General features: G+C 37.6%; 1 protein-coding gene across 2 annotated transcripts in view; it reads left to right on the top strand.

Annotated features, from left to right (window-relative positions):
• Positions 1 to 22903, top strand: part of LOC127868328 (uncharacterized) — a 47200-nt gene that overhangs the window by 12651 nt on the left and 11646 nt on the right. For both annotated transcript variants that reach the window (XM_052409980.1, XM_052409981.1), the window contains exons 10-51: positions 204 to 281; positions 510 to 581; positions 945 to 1016; positions 1957 to 2109; positions 2350 to 2427; positions 2561 to 2698; positions 3340 to 3489; positions 3867 to 4016; positions 4232 to 4297; positions 5243 to 5386; positions 6128 to 6271; positions 6850 to 7017; positions 7221 to 7502; positions 8152 to 8361; positions 9314 to 9457; positions 9795 to 10001; positions 10365 to 10549; positions 10854 to 10980; positions 11457 to 11668; positions 11795 to 12059; positions 12595 to 12684; positions 13165 to 13438; positions 13713 to 13840; positions 14312 to 14412; positions 14897 to 15022; positions 15322 to 15506; positions 15860 to 16029; positions 16117 to 16370; positions 16677 to 16796; positions 17050 to 17261; positions 17643 to 17802; positions 18068 to 18237; positions 18432 to 18594; positions 18861 to 19079; positions 19303 to 19394; positions 19863 to 20111; positions 20684 to 20833; positions 21147 to 21251; positions 21372 to 21479; positions 21715 to 21874; positions 22396 to 22591; positions 22716 to 22801. In XM_052409980.1, coding sequence (XP_052265940.1) covers positions 204 to 281; positions 510 to 581; positions 945 to 1016; positions 1957 to 2109; positions 2350 to 2427; positions 2561 to 2698; positions 3340 to 3489; positions 3867 to 4016; positions 4232 to 4297; positions 5243 to 5386; positions 6128 to 6271; positions 6850 to 7017; positions 7221 to 7502; positions 8152 to 8361; positions 9314 to 9457; positions 9795 to 10001; positions 10365 to 10549; positions 10854 to 10980; positions 11457 to 11668; positions 11795 to 12059; positions 12595 to 12684; positions 13165 to 13438; positions 13713 to 13840; positions 14312 to 14412; positions 14897 to 15022; positions 15322 to 15506; positions 15860 to 16029; positions 16117 to 16370; positions 16677 to 16796; positions 17050 to 17261; positions 17643 to 17802; positions 18068 to 18237; positions 18432 to 18594; positions 18861 to 19079; positions 19303 to 19394; positions 19863 to 20111; positions 20684 to 20833; positions 21147 to 21251; positions 21372 to 21479; positions 21715 to 21874; positions 22396 to 22591; positions 22716 to 22801 — 6563 coding nt within the window. The remainder of the gene's footprint in view (positions 1 to 203; positions 282 to 509; positions 582 to 944; positions 1017 to 1956; positions 2110 to 2349; positions 2428 to 2560; positions 2699 to 3339; positions 3490 to 3866; positions 4017 to 4231; positions 4298 to 5242; positions 5387 to 6127; positions 6272 to 6849; positions 7018 to 7220; positions 7503 to 8151; positions 8362 to 9313; positions 9458 to 9794; positions 10002 to 10364; positions 10550 to 10853; positions 10981 to 11456; positions 11669 to 11794; positions 12060 to 12594; positions 12685 to 13164; positions 13439 to 13712; positions 13841 to 14311; positions 14413 to 14896; positions 15023 to 15321; positions 15507 to 15859; positions 16030 to 16116; positions 16371 to 16676; positions 16797 to 17049; positions 17262 to 17642; positions 17803 to 18067; positions 18238 to 18431; positions 18595 to 18860; positions 19080 to 19302; positions 19395 to 19862; positions 20112 to 20683; positions 20834 to 21146; positions 21252 to 21371; positions 21480 to 21714; positions 21875 to 22395; positions 22592 to 22715; positions 22802 to 22903) is intronic.

The raw sequence follows: 22903 nt of genomic DNA, 5'->3' as shown, positions 1-22903 counted from the left end.
AAAACATTATCATTGCATAAGTATTCAAGTTGGGTGATCACACATTAGAGTGATAGTAGCTGTGGTTAAAATAGACAAATATGAATACGTTCAACAGGATCAGAATAAGCGACAAATGTAGTGAAAATGGTCATATGTGAGTCGTAAGTCAACACACGTTCAAAATAATGTGCACATAGTAATGCATTTTGAATTGTTTCCAGGGGTATGGATGGTAACAAGATCACGCGGATATCTCGTATGAGTGTGGCACCCATAGCAAAGTCTAACTTCCTTCACCTGTAAGTCATAAGTGCGCAGATGAAACACTTATTTTATAACAAAGTTTCTCCCGATTGTTTTCCAAAATATATTTCATTTAAAATCATTGACGGCTATTTAAGACCACGTTTTTTTACAAGAAAAGTAATGCATCGTAAATACATACTTAAATTACTTAAATGGACACTGTTGTCAACGGTGTGTGTTTATATCAAACGAGTGTCGGTATTTCTTGTTCTTTCTTACAGCAATATAAGCAACAATTTGATCGAATACATCCAAGGTGGTACATTCAATCAGTTTCCAGCTCTGAAAATACTGTAAGTATTGAAGTAATTTAAAGACTTAATGTCCTGCTATTCATTTGTATTTGACAACAAAACTAAAGTTTGAATATATCGTAAAATACCTCAAATTAAAAGGTTAATGTATTTTGCATTTTAACAAAAAATACATGGCATTTGTACATGTTTTAAGAGTAAAACATTTGACAAACGCATCACGTATTAACATATATGCGTTTTATATGAAAACTATCATAATGCTTTTTGACGTAAATAAGCACGTGTTACGTTACGTAACGTGGAAATATTAGTCCAAACAAACTTAGAATTTTTTAAGGTAAGATGTACCAGGAAACGGTGTATGATTTGTTTCTGTGACTATTGTGTTTGTTCAACCAGGGAGGTTCACCAGAACTATCTGCCGACTATCAATCAGGACGTGTTCTGGAACATACCTACTCTTTTACACTTGTAAGTATAGCGTGATACAGAAAAGATCCGACACCGTCATCAGAAATATGATAATGAGCGCCTCTCATGGAAAACGGGGTCAAATGCATGTGTGTAAAAGCTCGCCTCTCATGGAAAACGGGGTCAAATGCATGTGTGTAAAAGCTCGCCTCTCATGGAAAACGGGGTCAAATGCATGTGTGTAAAAGCTCGCCTCTCATGGAAAACGTGGTCAAATGCATGTGTGTAAAAGCTCGTCAAACAATAGCCTTTTCAGGCCTCATAGGTTCATCAGAAACGAACAATTCCATTCAAGCGGAAAAGTTGTCACTGACTAGCCTGCCACAGGTTAACCTGGTACTACACTGCGCACACTTGACAGAGCGCGGCTCATAACTAGGCTTTTTTGAGCTTCGTTATTCTTTATGTAAAGGGTTTTTACTTCTGAAACAATTGCGTCGCACCAAACTTTCTTATATGGAACAATGTTTGTTAACCGAAAGTGTACACCTTTGAATATGCACGTACATCCAATGTTGTTCTCTGTACCCTTAAGCTATTTGAATGCCACTTATCAGTTTGCTCGCAAAGGTATTCACCTTTATATATTTCTGAGATTGTTTTCTTTGGTATTGCTTTTGACTCTTTACAATGCCATAACATGTCATATTATAAATATGAGTCGCGTTCTGAGAAAACTGGGCTTAATGCATGTGCGGAAAGTGTCATCCCAGATTAGCATGTGCAGTTCGCACAGGCTAATCAGGGACGACACTTTCCGCTTTTATGGTATTTTTCGTTTAAAGGAAGTCTCTTCTACACGAAAATCCAGTTAAGGCGGAAAGTGTCGTCCCTGATTAGCCTGTGCGAACTGCATAGGCTAATCTGGGATGACACTTTACGCAAAAGCATTATGCCCAGTTTTCTCAGAACGCGCCTCATATGTTACTTGTGATCTCAGGGATCTGCACAACAACGACATATCCGCGCTCCCCAGCCGCAGTTTTGAGAACCTCCCGAAGCTCGTGGAGCTACGTCTACACTCGCAGAAAACTAAGATGAAGTCCATCGCCCACGAAGCCTGGTCAAACATCGGAGCCGAGCTTAAATATTTGTAAGCAGCGTTTTGTATGCGGTTCTATCGTCTTGTTTAGAAGAATTAAAGGCATATTTCCGCGTTCGGATAACTTTCTAATATATGTTGATAAAAGAAAGTCGATGTCAACCAATCAAAATGCGCTTAACGCCATTAACAAAAAAATTGTCGCTCGTAAATCAGAGATGATGAGAGAACTTTCAAATCTGGATTCCCAATTGCACTCTGCTTACTTGTACAAAATATCGTCTGCTTCAGGTTTGTGAGCGAGAACGAGTTGCAGACGTTCCCACACCAGGTCATGGAAGAAGGATACTATCCGAAACTGGAAATCATGTAAACACTATAATATAATGTGATACTCACACCTAGACTAAGTTACACACGTAGAATCAGTGAAATGAATTGTTCATGAGCATTGAGGTTGACAACATAAACATATAGTGTTTCATAAGCCTAAACGTTTCAGATTTGCCGATAACAACGGTATCAGAAACGCAACTGAGTATGGCGAGGAAGCGTTCCTGACCTCACAGAAGTACCTCTGGGCGCAGAAAAGACGCAGCTTTCACTTCGCATTCACCACGTACCCAGCTTTAAATACCCTGTGAGTTATACTTCCTTAACACATTTATGCCTAGTGGACTCTCCCATCCTTCTAAATTGGATCAATTTATTTCCAAAATTAGGCATGTCTTGTATATTTATTTCTATATTAAAAATATTTCTTACAGGAATTCCTTTAAGCAAACAGCGCAGACCCTGATGAGACGCCGCATCATGCGGCGTCTCATCTAGGTCAACGCTGTTTGCCATGGCCTTTTTTCTAGACGCTAGGCATAAATGGGTTAAGAATAAGGCTGTTGTGACGTGTCAAGGTCGCAATTAATTTGATTTAACTAGTACAAACATTTCTAACGATGTGTCTAATGTGATGGCTTCAAAATCAACCTATGTGAAGGACCCTTAAAAGAAAGAACCCAATAATGGGTTTGAATATGTACGTAAATATACTGTAACAAAACCCATTAAAGGCAACTACATTGTGGCTACAGTATGATGTATGTTTAGTACCGTTAAATTTTTAATTGAAATGTTGAACGGATTAGATAGAACGAATTTACAACGCTCACACCACTTTTAAATCCCTATGGTTTCATTTCGCACACGTGGTAATTGCTTTTTGAAAATAAAACGGTCACCAACAACAACGCAAAATACGTAAAATACCCTTTCAATCAATTTCAGATACCTTCATGGTAACTTTATCACAGATATCGAGAACGATGATTTCTGTAACATGACCAACCTACAGAACCTGTTCCTCGGCGGCAATTACTTGACGGAGGAGAAGATCGACAAAGATGCCTTCAAATGCCTCCCTGTCCTTGACTATTTGTACGTATACAGCTTTTGAATATGGGTTACATATTTGCAAATATAAAAAAACACACTTAAAATGTCGATCGGTAGCGTAAACAGTTACTGGAATAGACATTGGCCCACTACTAAAAATATTGAAAATGACGTTATCCAAGTGAAGTGTACAATATTTTAAGCAAATATTAAAAAAAAAAACTTAAAATGTCGATCGGTAGCGTAAACAGTTACTGGAATAGACATTGGCCCACTACTAAAAATTTTGAAAATGATGTTATCCAAGTGAAGTGTACAACCTAGCCTAATTATTGCAATTGTGCAGTTTCTTATGATAAAACGAACACTCATTTTCGTTTCTGCCTTGCTTAATAAGGTTTTTCATATTTCATTTCAAGACATATGGGAAGCAACTTTATCCAGTATATACCTGATGCCGTGAAGACTAGTGCCGTGTTACCGGCCCTGACAAAACTCATTCTGATCAACAACAAGATAACGTTTATCAAATCCGGAACCTTCAAAAACCTAACGACATTGTCAGAACTGTAAGTATACATTTTTGGCACCAAATGTTTATGGTTCGTATAAACAACTAACCCTAAATGCGTAAGATGGTCTATTTCTGAACTTAAAAAACGGGTTGTCCTCAACATTTGGTTTGTATTTGGAACACTTTAGCCTGAAGGTAAGAATATAATTTTTTCCATCATTTTTAATCTGTTTCAGATGGAATATTGACGAGTTGCTATTCTATTTTCAGGGAACTTTCCGGAAATGGGATTATCGCGGTTGAGAATGATGCTTTTAATGATAACATTGCCATTATGTACGTACACTTATGTTTCTTTACATCTAATATATTCCTAGCGTTGAAAAATACATATGTATACCAATAGTATTTAACACAATATTTATATATATAATTGTATTGAATCTTTATTTTATATGTAGTTGATCAGTGAAAATATTTTTAAGTGGTTCACTTTTTCCGTTATCTGGATTGCTTTAGGGAAAGCAATAATTAATATAAAAAATAAAATTTTATTTTAATGTAAAAAGTTTTTTAAATGTTTAGTAGTAATGATTCAGTGTGTTATTTTGATATTAATAATTTGACCCCTGTGTTGTAAATTGTGATTCAAATTACCCAGTTTTGCAAAATGCATCAGCGTGGGCATTAATCAGCTGTTATAGTATGCTTTTAAGTTTATAAATGAACTGCACTCCTGTCATATCTTGACATCTTTGGCACTGCACCGGATCATATCTTTTTTTTCATCAACATGTTAAATGTTAAGTCGAATTTCTCCACCAATACGATTTCGTTTTTTAAGAAACCCTGGCGGATATGTTACTCGGGGACTTTGTTGGTAACATTTTCGGTGCAAAAACTTTTTCACTGGCATACCTTTAAAGAAATTTGTAAATAAAGTGCTAAATAAGGTACAAATCCATGCATCGTCGACTTCAAATAGCCATATTTCAACAAATCCTGAATAATAATAACCAGGATTTTTTTAACATACATGATAATTCCTCCTTTGCATATACCCAAATATATTTTGATTAAAAAATGTTTTTAAACATTTATAGAACTGGATTTACTTACCCTACCGAAATTTAGCAAAATTTATCAGAAACTTTTCCAAGCACGTCAAACTTTTTACATCATATCGGGTTTCCTGGGGTGAGGTAGATGATAGACATTTCTGGGTGGTAAATGAATATTAAAGATCAGCGACTTTTATCATGGCACGCCATTTTGTTTTAGTCTCCTTGACAACAACGAGTTCCGGTTTACCCACAAGTACCCGTTCAGTAACCTTGGCAGACTGGTTAAGCTGCATCTCAGCAACAACAAGATCGACTACATTCCGCCAATGGCCTTCCAGAATTGTACCTCGCTCCTAGAAATGTAAGTTACAGTCTTGCAATCCGATTAAAGGGACCTTTCACAGATATTGACATTTATTGAAGTTTGTCATTGTAAGCTTTACATTAATTAATTTAAAACTTGGAACTAAATAGATCTAGTAAAACAAGAATACAAATAATGAAAGAAAAAAAGTTATCATCAACTGTACTTGAACTAATGACCCTTGGAGTAAAAGTCTCACACTAATACTACTCAGTCATTCGTTCTAATGCGCCGAATAGTGTATTTTATACTTGATATAAGCATTCTTCGTAAAGTCACAAAATATAACGTTAACAACAGAACTCTAAAAATTATTCAATCGTTTTATTCGCGTTTGGAACGCTATTTGAATTTCATTTTTTAAATCGCAGAAAGATGCATACAATTGCTATTTTAGATCATGGTAAATATTCATTGATATCATCTCCTCGCAAATATCATAACAACAACACACATTTGCACATCGGAACCATTTTTGTCATTTTTGTCAATTTACCAAAAACGGTAAAAGGTTCCTGTAAGTTATGATTTATATACACTTTATGTTTAGTTTATATGTAAGTTTAAAGATACAACACTAACGCTTATAGTGTTTTCGTAACTTCAATCTTAATAAACAAGCTATATCATTCAATTAAACAAATGATGTAAATTTATAACACAGACTTCTTCATAAGTGCGAGATATATTCAAACTGATATTCTGGATGCAGAAAGTCTCATTGTGTCCCCATTTCAGTCAGCTGGCGTTCAACACCATTCCACAGATCCTGAAGTCTCACTTCCAGAACTGCCCTCTGGCGGGTGACATTCTACTAAACAACAACGACATAGGCTACATCGAGGACGGCACGTTTGATCACGTCACTGTGATGACTCGATTGTAAGTTCACGAGTATTGGAAGGTTTTGATGCATTGAATACATTTAGAAGGCCTCATACATATGTCTATTTTATAAATGCTAACATTCGTGGTGTGTATACAGTTTGCATATAATGCGTAGAAACGTTGTTTGTATCAACTAAACTACCGACCCAAAGTGTTCGTGGCGACCTTAGACGTTTTGGTATTTCAGGTTGAGTATTTAAACATGTTTTGCTTCATTTTGTCAAAGAAAATTATAAACGCAAAATTTAAATTTAAATTCAAATAACGATATTTTGAAAGCGCTTTGATGATTTATGTCATTGAATGTCGTGTTTTAGTGGGAGATATCTCCAGTGTTATTAAAAATATTAAACGGAATACATGTGCAATGATTTGCGAACCGATATTACCTGTATTGTTTAGCTATTAGTTGAAACAAACAACGTTTTTAGCCTGAAGTTTTTACGCAGTCAGTGCATTTTCTAAACACATCACATTTACCAAGGCTTGTCTTGGTGCTATTGTGGAAGAGCATTGCAGTTTTCTGTTTTATTCAATGAAGAATATTTTATCACATGAATGTTTTGTTGAAGCTCGGTCGCATACAACAAACTGACCCGCCTTCCAAACGCCGGAGACTTCGCAGATTTGTCAATCGTCAATGCAGGCGACAATGGTCAGGGAGTGATGGACTTCAGTAATAATAGGCTGGTCATACTGGAGAGCAATACCTTCGAACGTTTGAACGTCGCTGAGTATTTGTAGGTGGTTTTATTTACGAATATAATTGTTCATTTTTGTACTTAAGTTAACTAGTGAGTAATAAAACATATCCTTGTTAAACGAATGTTATGTATAGTGTATTAAGAACTCGTTCTTGCAACAATATTCGTTTGAAACATCTCCTTACCATAAAACTTGACAAAATCAAGAATAACCAGAAAACACACCTTTACTTTTGCAGTGATATTCGCAACAACAAAATTACCCGGATCAACACCCTAGCGTTCAATGGTTTGACTACGAAATACCTCAATTTGCAAGGAAATCCAGTTCGGGATCTTCACTGGAAGTCGTTTTCGGACGTTACTTTATCGGAAACTATGTACTTGAACGAACTCAATTTTACAACAATTCCAACATACGCTTTCTACGACGTCTCAGCAAGATCACTCCGTCTTGATAATGGGGCAGTTGATACGGTTGAGAGAAATGCCTTCTACGACGTGGTTATTTCAGAAGAAATGTAAGATTCGTTAGTAATTTGTTATTCCAGCTAACCCAATTTCAAGTCAGTTCAATTAATCTTTGCAATAAAGATTTTTATGAATACTTTTTTTTGATACGGTAAACTTTATTTCACCTCAATTCATTACAATAATAGTTGTTAATTTACATGTCAATTTGTTAGAATATAATAGAGTTCCTTTAACAATTCTTCTTGCTTGATATAAAAAACAACAGGTATTGTTATAATAGAAGTAAATAAAATATATGCATAACATTGTATAGATACTAACATGCACACACACAAGCCCACACAGAAACATACAACAAGAGCACCGCATAACGGGTGTCACGCTCCTCTGCGAAAGCTTGTCAGAATTTATTTTTCGGAGGTCACAGTGACCTTGACCTTTGACCTAGTGACCCAAAATGGGTGTGGCGTGTAGAACTCATCAAGGTGCATCTACATATGAAGTTTCAAAGTTGTAGGTGGAAGCACTTTGATTTTAGAGGCAATGTTAAGGTTTTAGCACGACGCCGGCGGACGGCGGACGAAGAGCAAGCTATTTTTATCAATACCATTACGAAATTGTATTTTGATTTGTTATTCTTTTTTTAAATAAATTAGCGAGTGTAAAGTAACGCATGCACACATTGTTTCAAACTAGGACTCTCGCGGATAACCATATTTCGATCCAACCGGTGCCGATGTTCGGAGGGACTTCCAGTGTCGGCGAGTTTTTCCGTATGACAAACAACAATCTTTCGGCCCTTAGCAGCGATGCCTTCAACAACGCCAACCTGAACAAGATCGATCTGTCCAACAACGACCTTGATATATATCCCAGCGCGCTTCTGTCACAGAATCCAAACACAATGTAAATTCGTGTTAAAAGCGAGTATATACGATAGTATTACTTATTTTTTCAAAACATTTAATACTGATTATGAATAAAACAGAAGTTTGGAGTGTTTTCCAATAAATATTTAAATAAGAGCTATATTCAATATCAGATAATATTGTGATATGAAGCGAAACAACTTCGTGTACAAAACTCGTGAACTCTGTTAGGAGATGTTTATAAGATTGTTCAGATTCGTTTATAAATCAGACAAAAAAAATATGCAAATACGAGTTCACATGGCGTTATCGACGTTCCTTATTTCTTTATTAATTTGATTGAAGGAAACAATATATGATCTGTGGTGCCGTATAATAATTGTATTTTTTAATCAAACATTCCTCGTTCATATTAACCCATTTATGACTAGTGGACTCTCCCATCCTTCTACATTGGATCAATTTATTTTCAAAATTAGTGATGTCTAGTTTATTTATTTCTTTATTTAGAATATTTCTTACAGGAATTCCTTTAAGCAAACAGCGCAAACCCTGATGAGACACCGCATCATGCGGCGTCTTATCTGGGTCTACGCTGTTTGTCAAGGCCTTTTTTCTAGACGCTAGGCATAATGTGTTTGGGTTAATATGTTTGTTTCATATTGCGAAAACATGAGATTTAAATCGTATACACTCGCTTTAATGGTTTGTTTATACGTTTAAAAAAAACTAGTGTTGCGTCTGTATTGTTTTAAGGCTTTGTGCTTTTTATGTGATGATTGGGATATGCCTAATAGCTTTTTTTATTTGTTTTTGTTTGAGATGTTCGTTTTGCGTTTTTAAATGTTGTGTCGAGTGGTTCAATGTTTGTTTTATAACTTCTTAAACAAGGTATGCTTTTCGGATTTTATGGTTTGTTAACAAATAACACCGCTTAATGTTTCATGTCATATGATATAACGTATACATCCTCCGTTTGCGTTTTTCAGTGTGGTAAGCAATAACGGGATGTCGCAGATTAACGATGGTGCATTCGTGGGGCAAACTAATCTGGAGACGCTAACAATGTCGTCAAACGACATTCCCGAAATTCAAAAGAATTTGTTTGCTAACCTAACTGGAATGAAATATTTGTATGCATCATTTTGTGTTTGCACTTTTCATAACTTAAGTAAAAAGTAAATATAATACATAAGTAATATTAAATTGTGTTATAATAAAAAATGTGACATCATTGTATAACATTTTCGTTTGAATGTATTAAAAAGTAAATCGTTCGGGATGTTTGTTGTATAAATGCTTTGTTTAAAGTTGGTGCTGGCCAAAATGTGTCTGCCTCATCAAGAAAGTGTACGCTGTCCAACATAGTCATTGCACATGTCATTTGACTTATACTTCCTTTTTAACACACCGCTTATAACGACTGTATCGGGAGTTTGGTTGGCATTAACCCAACGGTTTTGATTTTAGACATCTGGATAATAACAAGATTGCCACCATCGACGAGACAGCGTTTGACAACATGGCCCAGTTACTGGAATTGTATCTACAGAACAACGAGTTGACGCACATGCACGACTTCCTGACGCAGCCGATCACGACTATCGATTTGACCAACAATAAAATTGAAACGTTTGGCATCGATGCGTTCTCGCTGCTTGCAAGTCTTGAGTCATTGTAAGTTGAAATTATGCCCTATTGTTTTAATTTTTATCGTGTTTTTGTAATAATATCATTTATGCGTTTAAAGACAATTAAATGCCTCTACAGTAACATGTTATCTCTAAAGTATGTAAAAATTAAAATGTGTAACTCACATGTCACTCTAAATAAAGCGAGTCAGAATTACTTATTTGATCTTTGCAAATCGAATGCATAGACCAAAAATTATTTTCCTAGATAAACAAGACCAATTACTAGTAGTTGGCACTCAATCAGGGTTTTTGTCTACAGCAGTTCATAAATCTTACGTTCATTCGCTTATGTAGAGTATCCACCCAGTACAACACTGTTGTTCAGCTCATGTTAACTGTTAACCAGAAAACTAACCGGAAACCCGTTGGCGTGCCAATGTCAGACAGTGTCCACCATGAACGACGTACACGAAGCGCTGCTGGGCGCAGTCTGCTCCTCGCCGTCTCTCGCGTATGGCGTCACGTTCGACGAGTCGACTTCAAAAACCCCAACGTATTACACAAACGTCAACGCTTCCATGTTTCAATGCTGTATGTCATTATAATCATTCGAATTCTGAAATGTTTATTGACTACGTAATTACCATATTCACTCTTAGGATTGTCTTCTCATATCAGATTGTGTGTAGATATATGTTACCCTTTTCCTCTGTGTCTTCATAAATCTTGTTTGCTATCATCAACCCTTCTAGAAAAAAACAATAATAAAAAAAAATAATAATAATAATAATAATAATAATAATAATAATAATAATAATAATAATAATAATAATAATAGTGATAATAATAATAATAATAATAATAATAATAATATACCAATATTTTATTTTCACAGCTGCAGAGAGTTTGTCTGTTTCGGATATCACAGGCACGGAATTCAAAGTTAGCTGGAACCAACCCGCGAACATTTTCTACCAGCCAAACGCAACATTCGGAGTTTCACCGCCGATTCAGGGCGAAATGTGAGTAAAGGTATTTTTAAGTTATGCGATGCTGCCACTTAGTTCGAACCGATGAGTTACGTAAGAAAATTGTAAGTCTATTTTGGGAATTATAAATTTTTATCGGGTGAAAACGTTAAAAAACTACCTCTACTATATCTGAAATCAAAATGATCAAACTTTAAAGACGGACAGATACATGTGTGTTCTTTAACAATAAAATATGTTAATGCAACATATATAACACATGTGTGCTTTGAGGCGATTGTTAACAAAATACTCATGTATGCCTACCGTCTAGAAAAAAGGCCTTGGCAAACAGCGTAGACCCAGATGAGACGCCGCTGTTTGCTTGAAGGAATTTCTGTCAGAAATATTCTAAATATAGAAATAAATATACAAGACATCACTAATTTTGGAAATAAATTAATCCAATTTAGAAGGATGCGAGAGACTACTAGGCCTACATGGATTAAATACCCATGTTCACCTTTCAGCGAGTACCAGCTCACGTGTGTCAGTAGCACAGCAGCGACTGTGTCTGATACAAAAAAAGATTCGGACGCCAGTTCCGGTTCAACTTCGTTCTCGCTCACTTTATCTACTGGCGTGGTAGCCGGTACGATTTACGAGTGCTCCATCAAACTGGCGTACAGCGGCTACACGAGCGCTAAGAGCATCCCGGTAACACTTGTCACCCCGGACTCAAGTAAGTCAGATGCTTTTTTAATATGTATCATTCATTAATTTCGATTTAAACGCCTTTTCATAACTTGGAAACAATACACGTATTGAAACGGAAACTAAGCAAATATCTAACGATCCGCTTTTACAGCGATCCCCGGGACCGCCGGACCCCAGGACGTGATATTAGATGTCATGCACTACGACTTCAGCAAGACTAATCCAGACTTCGCCGACATCCTGTATCCGTCAATCAAAAACCCCAGCTACGTCGCGTCACCTTATGGGGCGTGGTTATCGATCTCGAACACGCCCACGAGTGATTCGTTTTCCAAATGGTACCGATCAAACCCAACGGTCAACTATGCACTTAACAATACGTTGATTCTTGCACATCAGTCCGGCACCATCAAAAGGTGAGACTTTCATCTATTTATTTTATGTTTTCCGGTGGTTTATGGAGAAATATCAGTGAAATAAAACTGGTATTTCATACTTTTTATACAGTGAAAAACAACGGTAAAAAATATCGATATTTTCACTGTTTTACTGTGAAATGACGTCATTTTTTCGACGAAATGACGTCATAAATCCAGCAAAATTATCCAGTTAAACTCTTTTAGAATGTAAATTATCGGTGAAAAAAAGCATAAAATAGAAAGAAAATGTGTTTGATTCGATGGAATATCGATTTTAATTCACCCGTGATCATAAAAAATACATATTTTCACTTGTGGCTGCGCCACTCGTTAAATATTATTTTATATGATCACTCGTGAAATAAAATCGATATTCCATCGAATCCAACAAATATCCTCTATATATCGCATTTTTATACGTGTGATATCCTATTAAAACCTCAGACCGAAGCGCTCTATAACAGTAATTGTTCAAGTGTTAGTGTAGTCAAGACATTCCGCAGTTCATTTTGTCAATTTACGTTTTCGGCAGGTTTTGGTCGGATGAGTTCTTCCCAGTAGATGGCAGCGGGTTTTCAGCAGAGCAACAGAAAGACTGCACAGGAACATACCACAACTTTGGGTAATCTTTCTATTACCACATCATCCTAAGGTTTTGTCCGTTAAACAGCATTGGTCACTTACGAAGATTTTCTTTCAAATACTTTTAATTCTTTAAGCAATTTAGTTCGAGCTTCCTTTAGCTTTGCGTAGCACACTTGCAGTCAAATATATGGTCCATTGTGCGTACAGTTGTTTAATCAAGCTTACTAGCTGTCGCTGTATATACATGGGCACGTAATAATATGTTAATGTGTTACAGAAATGGTGCGAGGGAATATTTTCTTATATTTAAATAACGGGTGACATAAAAATATAGAACGCGCATACAATATTTGATTTCATTTTAATCACTTACTACGCAGAACATTTTACTTCTACTCTCATTTTTTAATTCAGAAAAAATAAACACCGCATATCACCAAAAGCGAAACATATTTAAATCACCAATAATAAAAAAGTAATGCAATTAAATAATTGTACATCCTGAATAATTTCCTAGTTTTACGACCGCCGTTCGCACCGGTATCAAGTTTGCTGGCACCGAGAAGATTACTCTGGGAGGGGGCGAGGCACTGTGGCTCTTCATCAATAAGGTCAAGGTCATAGATTTCGTCTCGACCGGCCAGAACTCAAAGGAATGCTTCTACCTCGACCTGTCCCCGGCCGCTACTAAAGGGGGCGGAACTATTCAGCCCAAGGTGGGGGTGTTATCGGCTGCAGGGTCCTGTGGCACATTGGTGAACACGACGTATTCCATTGCTACAGAGCTGCTGGTACGTTTTCCGGAATGTTGTCTTGTCGCAAATATGTTATTTTCAACGTGTCAAACGGAGATGAGATACTATATTATATACGATTAAAGTCATATCAAAGAAATTAAAGCGATGTTTATTTATATGCAACGTAATATTAAATACACACAATTAAGTATCATATATTATTTTATTTGCAATAAAGCTGTTTTCTTAAAAAATCACGGTTTTCAGTAGAGTCTTCTCACAAAAAAAACAGGAACATGTAAATAAATCCCATTATTTGCGATTTAAGGTAGGTGAGATCTATCACTTCGACCTATTCCACGCGGAGACAAGGCGCTGCACCTCCCACTTCCTGTTCCAAGTCGAGGGAACGACCTTCAGTCAGTCGCCCCAGACCGAACTACCTCTGGACTACAAGTAATAGAGCAGGGAAACCAGCAGTAGTTACACCAGTACTAGCTATAATGCATCTCCATCAGCACGTTCCATTGCAACAACAACAAAAACAACAACAAAAATTACACCAATAAACATCAAACGATAACATATAATAATAATTATTACTACCTCCAAATTATTTTAATAGTCCACATGTATTAACCCATTCATGCCTAGCGTCCTGAAAAAAGGACATTGCAAACAGCGTAGACCCAGATGAGACGCCGCATAATTCGGCGTCTCATCTGGGTCTGCGCTGTTTGCTTAAAGAAATTTCTGTAAGAAATATTCTAAATATAGAAATAAATATACCAGACACCCCTACTTTTGGAAATAAATTGATCCAATTTAGAAGGATGGGAGAGTCCACTGGGCATAAATGGGTTAATAGTCTACATGTCTCAGGAGGCTGATAGATTATGTATTCACAACAGCTATTGATGATTTCAGGGTTTCAATCGCAGAGGATTTTTTCATAAATGATATCTTGACAAACGTTAACCTGAATGACGCGTTTGCTGTTGGGCCGTACACCATCACATTATATGCAGGTTGGTAGAGAACTATTCAACAAAATCACGTGACTCAAGCATTTGAGACGCGCTCTGGGGAACCAGGACTTAATTCAGGCGCGTAAAGTGTCGTCCTGGATTAACTTGTGAAATCTGAAAACCTTCATTAAAAGGCTCAATTTCATTAAAGCTGAAATTATCCCTCCTGATAAGCCAATGTGGTTTACACGGGCTCATCTGGTACGATATTTTACGCACATGCGTTTAACCCGGTTTTCGAAGAGAAGAAAGGTGTATTAGTTTCTTAAGAATTCAAGACGCTTCTCGGAATTTTAATGACCTTTTTTTATAACATAAACGTTGCTATCATTGTGCTCGTGAAATAAATATTGATGATCGCGTTCGTTATTTTTCTTTGAGTTATGTCTTTCGTTGGCGTTAGACGGGCAATCAACATGTTATTACAATTGCCCGATTAAGAGAGTTTTAATTATGTTCATTGTGCGTATACATTTGTATCCAGGAAACGAAAACCGGCTTTTTGAGTTCAAGTCAAACATTCCTGCCAACGCATTCACACCCCCTGTACAGCCTGCTCCCAACTACACAACAATCGTTGACCAAGATAACAACACTGTCCAATTCTTAGGTAAGACAAACATATTTTTATATGCGTGTATTGATTACATGGGCACAATACGATGTTATTAACAGTGTACATTTATTCCATACTTCACGTTAGGCCTAACGGTTATATTTAGATTGTTCGCAATGAGAACACAGAATGAACTATCGACATACTTAAATTGATTAACTTTCCATTTCTCATATTTAATGGGCACAATGACGTAATTAGACGTGTGTACACTATTGATAAAATAAACATTTTTATTTAAGATAAATAATGACTTTGATGCCATGTACTTATAGCTTCCGTTCATTTTTCAGAATGCTCCACTGTGTTTACGCCCACATGGAGCAACGCCACTACCGATGAGACGTTTCCTATCTCAACGCCAGTAGCTCTATTCACTCTCAAAGACAAGCTGGATTATGAAACAACAAAGGATTACTACTTTTTGTTGAATGTTGTGGACACGGGGACAAGTCTTACTGGGTCAATAGCAATCAGGGTAAGATTGCTTTCTTATTACTACAAAAACAGTGTGGTTATCAAATTAAGTCTTCACATTGAAATATCATAACTATATAAATATTTTACATAAGGGCAACACGATAATCTAATAGAAAATTTAAGAAAAATGCATATCTATATGTTCGTAAAAATATTAGTTTTGTTATTGCTTTTATATGAAGCAAATTTTATATGTGTTTGGTTATTTACGGGGAGAGATATTATTTCTTTTAAAGGCTATCTTTTTAAAGCTTCACAATACATGTATGATGTATTTGTAGTTATATCAAGTGTGTTAATTTTGGACTGTGCAATGTGTATTTTACGGGTATGATTTTTTTCTCATGGTAGGTAGCGATAACGGATGTGAACGACAACTGTCCCGTTATGTCCCCGCTTACAGTTGTGCTGACGCCACTTCCGGTCCTAGTGACAAACGATCTTGTCACCTTCACCTCCAGCGACACGGACAGTGGTGACAACAGCGACATCCGTTATATCGTTTCAAAAGTGATTCCCGAGTAAGTAAATAGTCAAGATATTCACACTTCTTTGTAGGAAAATAATCTTATTCGCTGTAAATAATATGTTTGAACATTCCATTACAGCCCACCAGTCGATTACAACAGCTCAATGGAACTTTACGATGACGTCTATCTCAACTACACGACGCTGCAGTTCCAAGTGATCGCCATTGACAACGGAACCGTACCGCGCGGAGACGTCGCGTCCGTTAACGTCACCGTGAGCAACACGTGCGTCATGGACGTCCTGTTTGGCGACATCAAGTACATCTTTGCGGTGGATAAGGTCACTGGAGGCATGACGCTGAGGATTCCGAAATACTACGTAGTTGATTTCCGTGAGTTTTTTCTTAGCAAAAATTTATAATGTCTCAGGATACAATTATTTATAGTATGAATATATTGTAATTATTTACTGTAAATATGTTGTGTTCACTTCGTTTTGATCTCTCTATGAACTTGGTCAAGCGAGGGGGGAAAGTGTGAGGCGACTCGGTTAGCTCAGCCGGCAGAGCACTGGACCTGATACTAGTAGCTAGTGAACTGTGTTCTTGAGCCGGAATGGCAGCACATTTTTTCGTCGCCCTGTTCCATTTTCGTCATTCGTTATTTGCAAACGCCTTCTTTTTTTCTTTTTCTAACAGCGTGCGACAGAGAGCTCGGTCTAACAAAGGGAATGGTACTGGACAACATGATGTCGGCGTCGTCTTCTTTAGATGACCACTCCACGGGACCTGGACGGGGTCGCGTTAACAGCACAGCAAGTGAGTTATCATTTCATCAACGAGTTAAAATGCTGGTCTCTACGATGATTATATACGGTGTATACAATCAATTCGTTGCGTACCAATATGTTATTGTTATGTTTAGCTATTCTTTGTCACGCATTTTATTTTATAAATAAAGCATCAGATCATGTGGTAAAAGAATTACAAACAACTTGACCTGTCCTAAACTAAATTGTCATTACCAAAGTTTGTTTATAATATGACCACTCACTTCACTTTATATCTCCAGACGTCTACAGCGAACTCGCCGGCGCCTGGGTTGCCGGCGTTGCCGACACGAACCAGTACCTGGAGGTTGACATGGGGCTGCCTTACAAGTTTACCAAGGTACACATCCAGGGCCGTGACGACGCCGACGAATGGATCACCTCATTCAAGTTCTTCTACTACAGCGATAGCACAAGCTCCTGGGATGAGTACACCAATGCGGCAGGACAAAACGTAAATTAATACTTTGAACCGTTAAAAAAGGCTCTCACTACAATATTAGAATAATGATAACTATGAAGTCAATGCTTGACAGACACAGCTTGCAAAACATGCTATTACTGTTTATTGGTTTATCTTTTACTAAATATATTATTGCTTTGTTATATTGCCCTTATTGTATATTCTGTTTACTTGGGTGAAAATAACGTTTTGTTCTGTTCTGTTCTGTTCTGGTTGTATTTTCCGCATTATATCCTGACTATACATTCCATATAGTATCTTCATTATGTTTGACGTTATTTATTTAAATCAGTTTGGATCAATCTCAGATAAAGAGAACTCTGCCAACATAATAGGTTTGACATATCGTTAAGTTATTTTTGTACATTTAAGATATTGCTGGGAACAACCGATAGAGACGCAATCAACATAGTGTTGTTTGATCCGCCAGTATTGAGCAACAAAATACGAGTAAATCCTCAGACGTGGCAGGGAGGCAACGTGTCTCTGCGCATGGAGCTGTCCGGGTGTCAACAAGCGGAACAGCTCTACTGTAAGCATGACGCATAATGGACACAGACAATAAACACCGTTATTCCGTTTTTAGTTTTATTTTAAAATTTGTATTGAATTGAATAAAGGAAAATTAAACTTTCCTCAATCGAATAATGAATTCGGATCAAGGAACAAACAAGTCTAAATTCATTTTTTTGAGCATTGTAAAGGTCAACAAGACAACTACAGCAGTTAGGGCCACATTGGCTGTGTAATGTCAACTGGTATTCATTCTAATTAAAAAAAACACCTTGGTATTTCAGACGACGTCAGCTGCGTGCGTTGCGAGGCGACGAACTACTGCGAGGGGGAGGGAGGTCAGAAGCCTTGCGGGCGCTGTGACCCGTATAACCCGACTTCAACCTGTGGCCGCAACCCCGTGGAACATTCGTTCGGTCACTCCTCGGAATGCTCGCCGTGCCCAGATGGATGGGTATGGGAATACAGTATCTACTACTTTTATAGACGGTTTGATGTGAAACTAAATGAATATCTGACAAGGCAATTGTTGAAATCCGTTTAAGCAATCTTCATTACTTTATTTAAGGAATTCCATAGTTATACTATCATTTATCATTGTATTCAACGGATGTTTTAGTACATCACTCACCATTCTGTCTCATTCAGATCTGCAAGGACGGCTACGCTACGATCTGCGATGAGTTCATGTATGCGGAGTGTAACGCCACCTGGTGCCCGGACTCATGCGCGCAGTGTCAGCCTGGCTGGGCCTGTTACGATGGACGCCGCACACAGTGTACTCCGGGGTACTATTCGGATGGCTTCATGGGTATGAAGTATTGTCTTGGCAGTCTTATTTCTGCTGTTCTGTCCATGCTCATCTAGTGTTAACTTAAAGCCGATTTGCATAAAAAGTTTCATATTACTCTGTAGACTGAATCACGCAAGAACTTACAAATAACGTAAGAAACATCTAACATTCAAAGTTACATGTAGTTACAACAGAAACATTCATAAGAGTTTAAGTTATAGATATACATGTTTATTTTTAAAAATTGCGATATTAACGCATTATAACACGTTCTTTATATCCAGACCAATGCAAGGCCTGCGTCCCGGGGACATTCAATAACATCACTGGCGCCTCCAGCTGTCAGAACTGTCCATCCGGATACTATAGCGGAAGTGCCATGACGCAGTGCGCGGTGTGCCAACCGGAAGAGTATGCGCTTAATGACGGGGCCGGCTGCATCGCCTGCTCAGGCGTGGGGCAGTGCCCGTGTATGACCTTTGACAAGTGCTTTAACGGAATCGGTACGATATGAAATAGTGCATTAGTATATAATTAAATTATAATAAGCAAAACTCTCGAAATTGCATTTGGCTATTCACAGAGTCGTCAAATTTATATTGACTTATTAATGTGTCGAACAAGGTTTAAATGGTGATAACATTTAATGAGTCACGCCCTTAATTTATTTTAAAATAATTGAAAAATACATGCATATGATATGCGCGCTTATTTTTCCTTCTTCAGGCTGTTACAACAAGGGTAGCGGTACATACGCATGTCTGCCGTGCCCGGATGGATACAAAGTAGACGGGGAGTCGTGCACGGACATTGACGAGGTAAGACGCGTAGTCAGTGGTTGGTATCTGGTAAGTGACCCAGTTCATTAGGGTTTTAAATAATGAAGTTAAACATAGACTTTTAGAAATAAAGCAATTACAGAAGATACATTTATTTTATACACATTTGTTTGATAATGTGTACATAGGCAGGTACAATTAATAAACAATTGAAGTTTTTAAAGTCGGATTAATTCTAAAGAGTATAAATTCTTGAATTATATTCGCCGTTCTTTTCCTTGTTCTTGACCAATATAGGTTGCAATTACTGAATAATGACCGTGGTTTCGTATGCTGTCGACCGTCATTAGTTATATAAGCAGACGCCAGTTACACACTCAGCGGTAGCTCTCTAAGTTGTTCAACACATTTTCAATCAAGTCTTGTCAGCTCATCAAAAAATGCTAGATTAATTTATCCAAGGAATGTATGCATTCACTTACGAGTTGCTCTTGTTGTTCATGCCAGTGCTACGAACACAACCCGTGCTTCAACTCCCGCTGCGTGAACACGGTGCCTGGTTTCCAGTGCTTGGAGTGCCCCCAGGGCTACTCGGGTACGTACGAGGACGCGTACGCCTGGGACGTGCATCAGCGCGTCTTCATCTGGCAGAACTTCGTGCGCTCCAACTTCTCAAATCAGAGCTGCGACGACATCGACGAGTGCGCTGTAAATAATGGCGGATGTGACCCCAGGATGCCATGTGTGAACACAGCTGTAAGAAATACATGTTCGATGGATATCTATAATTTTTATAAGTGGCCAAGTGTAACACATTTAGTGTCATAAATCATATTTATTTATTATTTGAAATGAACTTCACGAAAATTTGAACTATTTTCGCCTTGGCTTCTTACCAGAGGGAGTGATCACGTGATAGTCAATATGACGACGTCCATGCCGAGACAGGTATTTATCGCCGTTTTATTCCCTTTATTACCTTTGTTTAACGTTAAAATGACGCTCACTTTCCAGTCATATAGGTAAGAAACTGAATTGCATTTATTTCGTATTAAAATTCGCTAAATAGTTCGACTTTACTCGATGCGAATTTTCTTAGTTGAGTGAAGTCGAGATTTAGAGCGAATAGTAATACGATATAAATGCAAATCACTTTCTTGCCGTCATAGCTTGAAAGTACGCCAAATTTTAACAATTAATATAAGGAATAAAGGGTAATAAACGGCGAAAATAACTATCTCGGCATATACGTCGCCATCTTGTTTGTGACGTGATACCCCCACTGCTTACGTATGGTCCATTCAACTTAGATCGTCTTCCATATACAGGGAAGCTACTATTGTGATTTCTGCGAGACGGGCTACATCGGGACAAACAAAAGCGGCTGTTACTTAGACAACTTCTGTATTTCTGGAGCGCATAATTGCATCGCAGAGGCGGACTGTATTTATCTCGGCCCGGCGCAATTCCGCTGTGTGGTAAGTAATTTGCATTTGGCTACAATATTTGCGTAGCATAAACCGGTTAGTTTTGGATTGGTGTATAGTCATGAATATGTATGCAATTAATCAGCTGTATTAACCTAATGACTTGCAGATATAAACAAAAAATAATCTTAAAATAAAGCTTATGCATTTTTATTATTAATAAACTGTTGAAAATAAAGCGATAAGTGTTATCAAATAAGATTTCTAATTATGTGAACTGCGTAACGTTATCATTCAACGTGTTATTTAAAGATAGTTAAATAAATGAAAATAGTGCAAATGATGGCTTGTTTTTCTTTTGCAGTGCAAGCCAGGCTACGCTGGTAACGGCAAGGTGTGTGGGCTGGACAGCGACAATGACGGCCACCCGGACCGGGGCGTCTCCTGTCTAGATTGGGGATGCAGAAGGGTTCGTTTTGAAATATTCCATACTTCTTGCAATGTCCCTGGAGAGTTGGATTAAAGTAGTACTGACAGTTAACTATTGTTGTTTGCAACTATTTTGTTATTACCCTTACTTTTCGTGTAGGACAACTGCCCGGCCGTCTCCAACAGCAATCAGGAAGATACGGCCAATGATAACAAGGGAGACAACTGTGACAGCGATGACGACAACGACGGAAGATACGACTGGCTTGTACGCGCCTGATCTTTTCATGCCATCTAAATGCATTTCCTTTGAAACGGAGACAAATTGTTAAATTAAACACATTTTGTATTATAAAGACACAATATTTTTTTAGACTTTTCAGATTAACTTTTTAATGTGAACCAGATTCATAAATGTGAGTTGGATGTATAGACTCTTATGGATCATTTTGTTTTCTTAATGTTGCGCAACCATAATAAAACGTCGGTTATTTTGCCTAAAGGATAACTGTCAGTACGTCTCAAACTGGAACCAGGCCGACGGAGACGGTGACGAAATCGGCGACGCCTGTGACAACTGCCCTAGCATGGCCAACGCTGACCAGCTGGATACCGACGACGACGGAATGGGGAATGCGTGTGATACAGATGACGACGGCGATGGTATGTTCCCGCTTGGTGTTATCGTCAATAGTCATTTTCATTTAGCAAATAACATGTTGTACAAAGTACATTTTGAAATGAAAGTGACTTCCATCCGGATATGTTTACAGAAGAGAAATAGGTATACATTGAACATTTATATTTGAAATTAGCATGTCAGTTCCATTAATTGTTAATAATATTTATTAGGTTAGACATTTAAACCTACCTGTAATGTTCAAATGCCTGGTTTGATCCTTATATGAGCCCAAAACTGTTGCGGCATTCTACTTCAGTGTATTGGTAAGATGCTGTTATTTTAATGTCGGTACCCTTAGCATGTTAGCAAATGGGACCAATAACTGACGCAATTAATGGAGTGCACTTGCTCATGTACTAGTACGATGAAAGAAAGCTATAAAGGATTACTAACTGTTTAAAATGGCAGACAAATACACCGAGTGCAATACCAATGGAGGATGCTAGATATTCCTGTTCTATCACTATCTGCGTCTCTCATTTACTGTATATACATATCTCAGGAGTACTCGACGCGAATGACAACTGCCCACTGGTCAGCAACCCCGGACAACAAAACTCGGACTCGGACACAGTTGGTGACGCTTGTGACAACTGTGTGAGCGTTGCTAATAGTCCGACGTTGGGTGTTCAGTTAGATCTTGACCAAAACGGATACGGCGATGCGTGCGACTCTATTGGAGGAACAAATAAAGACGAGTAAGTAGAATTTCAAAACAAATTCGAAGAGTTCTTCTAGCAATCGCGGTGTAGTTGCATTTGCATTTAAATTTACTTCTCTTTTCATGACGGCATGATAATTGTCACTTTTTTGAAATTTTAGGGATGGTGATGGCGTTTTGGATTTTGACGATAACTGTCCAAATTATCCAAATGGAGACCAGTCCGATATTGATTCGGACAAAGCAGGTAACTATTATAGTGACACTCTTAAACTACATTAAATAGAGTACGCTCTATATGCTCTCTTTGAAAAGCATGCAACTTAAATGCATATATGCGATTTATTTT

The sequence above is a fragment of the Dreissena polymorpha genome, chromosome 2 (assembly GCF_020536995.1).
Source record: "Dreissena polymorpha isolate Duluth1 chromosome 2, UMN_Dpol_1.0, whole genome shotgun sequence".
Lineage (NCBI taxonomy): Eukaryota > Metazoa > Mollusca > Bivalvia > Myida > Dreissenidae > Dreissena > Dreissena polymorpha.
The sequence above is the reverse complement of the archived record's forward strand: the minus strand, read 5'-3'. Positions and strand labels throughout refer to the sequence as shown.